Below are 5678 nucleotides of genomic sequence, written 5' to 3' on the forward strand. Positions count from 1 at the left end.
AAAACGGCCCGGGCCGGACTCCGTTCCAATGAAATGTGAGAAACACTTATCTGGCGACTGGGCTGTACCCACCCCTACTGCCCCAATTCCAACATTAGTATATTTATGATGACACGTGGCATCAGGAATGCACACCGGACCCTAAACTCAAAAGAGGTCATTAGAGTTTATGCTCATAATCATAGGATATCCAGGATTATTGTATTTTATTTTGAAATGCACCAAAAAATAGCGCTGTACTTTCTGTGTTCATTTTAATTATGTTTCATGTTATTATTGTTGCATTGCATTTTAGGCCTACACATTAATATTTTGACTTATAAAATGTATATTTATTTTAACGATACATACTGAGACCAATAGGCCTATATCATATTACGCTTTGCTATGATAAATCCCACGTGGCGGTCTAACTACAATGCGTTCAACAGATAATGTTATAATCTATGTAACATGTTGATGTAGATTATAGAACATCCCTAAAAAGACGCATGTCCACAATGCAACTCTTCTGTGTTGTTGTCTCCGGAGCGTCTCTGGCTGCGTGTCTCCGTGCAGGACAACATGGTCGGACACGGGACTGGGGGCCACGCCCCCGCTCTGACATGTGCCACGCCCCCACTCTGACGTAGGCCGCCGTCCGCCCACTCAGGTTCCTTATCTGCAGGAGGGCCCGCCTCCCGGCATACAGCTCCGCTACACGTGAGGCTCATGTGACAGAGGCAGTCGGAGCAAGAATCGGATGGTTTATTGAACCCGTCGCTCCGTCCTCCCCCACTCTCCCAGCGTCTCCCAGCGGGACCGCCTCTCCTCCGTTGACGTGGACACACCGTGCGCTCTCGCGGATTCCTCCGTTCAATTGATGCTCACTTTTTCTTTTTTTTAATACATTGTTATTTATTTTTGGAGACGCTTTTTATTTGTCTAGACCCGGCGGGTTCAGTAAATTCGCAGTCTCACTGAAGTCACAGTTAGTTTGACTGCGCATCAGGAGCCGAGAGAATGGAGCGTGTGTCGAGCGCTCCACCGCCGCTACTCACCGCGCACACTGCGGCTGACCTGGGTGACATGCAGGGGTAAGTTCCTCACGAACACCGGTCCTGGGCTCCTCTAGCGGAATGGTCCTGGGGTACTCTAGTCTAGCACACTGGTCCTGGGGGTCCTCCACTCGACCGATCCTGGAGAATTCCAGCCGAACGGTACTGGGGTCCTCTAGCCTCTAGCGGACTGGTCCTGCGGGCTTACCCCGGACCGCTCCTGGGGTCCTCTACCGGAACGGTCTGGGGGTCCACCTCCAGACCGTTCCGGGGGTCCACCTGTCCAACTGACAGTAACTCTGAGCTCTAACTCTTCTGTAGTTCTGCGTCACTGAATGTTTGTTTTCTTCTTCTCAGGATGGACTTCCCCATGTACGTTTATAAATCGAGGCGAGGAATGAAACGGGGCGAGGAGAGCAAGGTCTGTTTGTTATGAATATCACTTCGGTCTTTTGAACTTACTTTAAATAAATACATGTTGATTATTTATTTTTTTCCAATTTGTATTTAAAGTAGTAAACTACATTTCAGTTTTTTTCCCACGGCCCCAAATAAGTGGTTGACCTCATTTACCGATGACATAACTAATCCAGCCCAGCCTGCTTATCTGTGTGTTATCTGTCACAGCCCGGTTCCTTATTTGCTGTATTTACCGGTCGTGTTGTCATTTGCAGGAAACCTACAAACTGCCTCACAGACTCATCGAGAAGAAACGGCGCGACCGGATAAACGAGTGCATCGCTCAGTTGAAAGATTTGTTACCGGAGCACCTCAAACTCACGGTGAGTTCCCACCGTGGACGCATAACGGGGACGGCTCATGTTTCTGTCGGTCTTTGCTGACCGACACCGCCCAGTGGCGATGGCGTGCTTCTACACCCGCAATTGGCTGTACGTGAAGACGATACCCAGATATTTACAGTATGCTCGTTTTTGCAGGCTATTGTCACGGCCTATTATTAGTGTGGAAATTCATCAGGGAGGACATCAACATTTACAAAAACGACACTGGGAATTTACAGTTGAGCTATGACCAGGAGGCCTGGCTAATGTACTTCCTGTGTGTCCCACTGTTGGCTCCTGCAGACTCTGGGCCATCTGGAGAAGGCTGTGGTCCTGGAACTGACGCTGAAACACGTCAAAGCCCTCACTTCACTCCTGGAGCAGCAGCAGCAGAAGATACTGACTCTGCAGAATGGCATGCAACTTGGTGAGTGGGATGCCCTAGTACACACACACACACACACACACACACACACACACACACACACGTACGTTTGACTGCATGAAGGCTAGACAATGTCAGAGGTACATGCTGGTCTTCAAACATTTGACCATGTTGCAGAAGAAGTCAGTCATACCTCGGGTGCATGACTTTAGACGCTACATGCTCCTTAAGAGGTCAGGGTAGGGTTCCCCAGCTCAGAGGAGATGTTTAGGTCGGGTTCTTCTGCTCGGAGGAGATGTTCAGGGTTCAGGTTCCTCTGCTCAGAGGACATGTTCAGGGTTCAGGTTCCCCTGCTCAGAGGAGATGTTGAGGGTTCAGGTTCCCCTGCTCCCGATGCTTACTCTGTGGTGTCTCTCCGCAGACCCCGCCCCCGCCGTGGGCCAGCAGAAGGCGGAGGAGCTGTTCCGGTCCGGCTTCCACATGTGTGCCAAAGAGATGCTGCAGTACGTGGCCAGCTGGGAGACGGAGGGCGACCTGACCCCCGCCAACATGATCAACCATCTGCACCAGCTGGCCACCGAGGTGCTGCAGGGCCCGCCCCGATCGCCGCCCCCCGCCCCCAGCCCCAGGCCGCGGCCGCAGGACGCCCCCGCCGCACAGCAGCCGCACCATCAGGGGGCCCAGAAGGGAGCGGCCGACGGCCTGCCCCCCCCGCCCGGCGAGGGCTACGGGAGGAACTGCGTGCCGGTGATCCAGCGGGCGTACCCGCCGGGAGGCAGCGAGCAGAGCGGCAGCGACACGGACACGGACAGCGGCTACGGCGGCGAGCTGGAGAAGAGGCCCGACTACTACCTCCAGGAGGCGGGGCCTCTGAAGCGCTCGGCGGCGGAGCGCCACGGCCCCGCCTCCATCAAGCAGGAGGGCGGCGGCGGCAGCGGCGGCGGCGGTGGTGGCGGCGGCGGTGGCGGTGGCAGCGGCGGTGGCGTGGCCGGCGGCAGCGGCGGCGGCGGTGGCGGCGGCGGCGGTGGGCCCCACCGTAAGCGGCCCCGCGTGGAGTCCTCTGAGGACGAGTCGCAGTCGGGGGCGGAGTCCTCTTCGTCGTCGTCGTCCTCCAGCAGCCGCAGCTACATGAGCGTGTCCCCCCCCCCCCCCCTGCCGCCGGCCCCCCACCCCCTCTGCATGCCCTTCTACCTGCTGCCCCCCTCCGCCGCCTCCTACCTGCCCATGCTGGAGAAGTGCTGGTACTCAGGCACCATGCCCATGCTCTACCCCGGCATGGGGGCCCCCGGGGACAGGGCCGCGGCCCCCCAGCACCACCGCTCCTCCAGGGGGGCCTCTCCGTCCCCCAGCCACCCTCAGACCCCCATGGATTCCCCGGCCCTCCTCCAGGCCCTGAAGCTGGTGCCCCCCCTCACCCTGGAGACCAAAGACTAGAGAGCGGACGGGGGGGGGGGGTCAGCAGTCAGACAGAGACCTGATGGAGGATCAAACAGAGACCTGACGGAGGTTCAGAGAGAGACCTGATGGAGGATCAGACAAGACCTGACGGAGGTTCAGACAGAGACCTGACGGAGGATCAGACAGAGACCTGACGGAGGATCAGACAGAGACCTGACGGAGGATCAAACAGAGACCTGACAGAGGATCAGACAGAGACCTGACGGAGGATCAAACAGAGACCTGACGGAGGATCAAACAGAGACCTGACGGAGGTTCGGACAGAGACCTGACGGAGGATCAAACAGAGACCTGACGGAGGTTCAGACAGAGACCTGACGGAGGATCAAACAGAGACCTGACGGAGGTTCAGACAGAGACCTGACGGAGGATCAAACAGAGACCTGACGGAGGTTCAGACAGAGACCTGACGGAGGATCAAACAGAGACCTGACGGAGGTTCAGACAGAGACCTGAGGGAGGATCAAACAGAGACCTGACGGAGGTTCAGACAGAGACCTGACGGAGGTTCAGACAGAGACCTGACGGAGGTTCAGACAGAGACCTGACGGAGGGAGACTTAACGATAGAGACTAAGACTAAGGACCACCTCCCAGTCTCTCCTTGCCTGTGTTTTCCTCCTGAGGTCAGAAAACAGATGAGAGGACATTTTTAAGAGGGCGTCTCGTAAGACGATGGAGAACGAGGGGAAAGCGAACGAGAGAAAGCCGCCATTCACACCCACGCTGGAAAGCTCCTCTCTCCCCGCCCCCCTGCTCTTTGTTCTGAATGAATGTTAATGTACTCCACAGTGCTCAGTGTACAGGACCCCACTCGGATGGATCCGTTCTGCACACCCACACACCACACATACACTACACACTCACACACCACAGAACACACGCACACACCACAGAACACACGCACAGACACACACACACACACACACCACAGAACACACACACACACCTACACACGAACGCACACATGCACCACAGAACACACACACACACACACCTACACACGAACACACACACACACACAGACACACACACACACACACACCTACAGACGAACACACACACACACACACAGACACACACACACACACACCTACACACGAACACACACACACACACACAGACACACACACAGACACACACACACACACACACACACACACACACACACACACACACACACACACACACACACACCCCCCTACACACAAACACCAATGAACACCCATACACATACACAGAACACACACACACACACACACACACACACGCACACACACGCACACACACGCACACACACGGTTGAATGTAAAGGAGTTCTTTAGATGCTGCTGTTCATGTACTTGCTACGGACGCTGGTGTGTCTCAGTTTGAGCCGTCCTTAAAAGACACGTCGTTTGTACGCATAGAATCTGTTGCACCAAATGCCCCCCCCCCCCCCCCCCCCCCGTTTTAAATGATATACACAGGTTGTCAGTTCTTCTGCTAAGCTCACTGCTGAGTTAGCTTGCTAAGTATTCTAGGTCACGTGTTACTTCAAACATAGGTGCCCTTTGACCCCTGTGGCTAGGACCCTAAACCAAGAGCTCCCCTACGGCCGTACACGGTGAGAGGAGGGGGAGAAGCGGTCCGTCTCAAGGGGCGAGCTGTTTCCTGACAAACTGTGAGATCGTTTGTTTTTGTGTCATTGTTAAATCCACTTGTACATCTCTATTTTTGATACATGCTCTAGCGCTCTGTCCAGGGAGACAGAAGGCGAGTGGGGCGTGATGTTGTATACTCAGAACCTATGGATATAAATATATATACTGTAGCACTGTGCTGGGCCTAGTCTGCGTATTCAACCTCTTTATTTTTCCAGTCAAACCAGGTGTTTGTTCATGCTATTGCCTTCTACTTGTGAAACGTGGATGAACCTCAGATGTGGTTTTCTCTGTGCTTTGTGTAAACTGCCGCGGAGAGAGGTGAATGTAAACGTTTGAACACACAAATAGTTTTTCTACAGAAAGAGGTTCTT

At 54.5% G+C, this 5678-nt stretch overlaps 1 protein-coding gene across 1 annotated transcript; it reads left to right on the forward strand.

Annotated features, from left to right (window-relative positions):
* The first annotated feature begins 684 nt into the window (after positions 1 to 684).
* LOC130402464 (class E basic helix-loop-helix protein 40-like) lies at positions 685 to 5096 on the forward strand. Its single transcript, XM_056606631.1, has 6 exons — positions 685 to 1076; positions 1395 to 1458; positions 1712 to 1819; positions 2123 to 2246; positions 2626 to 3125; positions 3225 to 5096. Exons 1-6 carry the CDS (start codon positions 1003 to 1005, stop codon positions 3636 to 3638), a joined length of 1284 nt encoding a protein of 427 aa, XP_056462606.1. The 5' UTR covers positions 685 to 1002; the 3' UTR covers positions 3639 to 5096.
* The last annotated feature ends 582 nt before the right edge of the window (positions 5097 to 5678 follow it).

The sequence above is a fragment of the Gadus chalcogrammus genome, chromosome 13 (assembly GCF_026213295.1).
Source record: "Gadus chalcogrammus isolate NIFS_2021 chromosome 13, NIFS_Gcha_1.0, whole genome shotgun sequence".
Classification (NCBI taxonomy): domain Eukaryota; kingdom Metazoa; phylum Chordata; class Actinopteri; order Gadiformes; family Gadidae; genus Gadus; species Gadus chalcogrammus.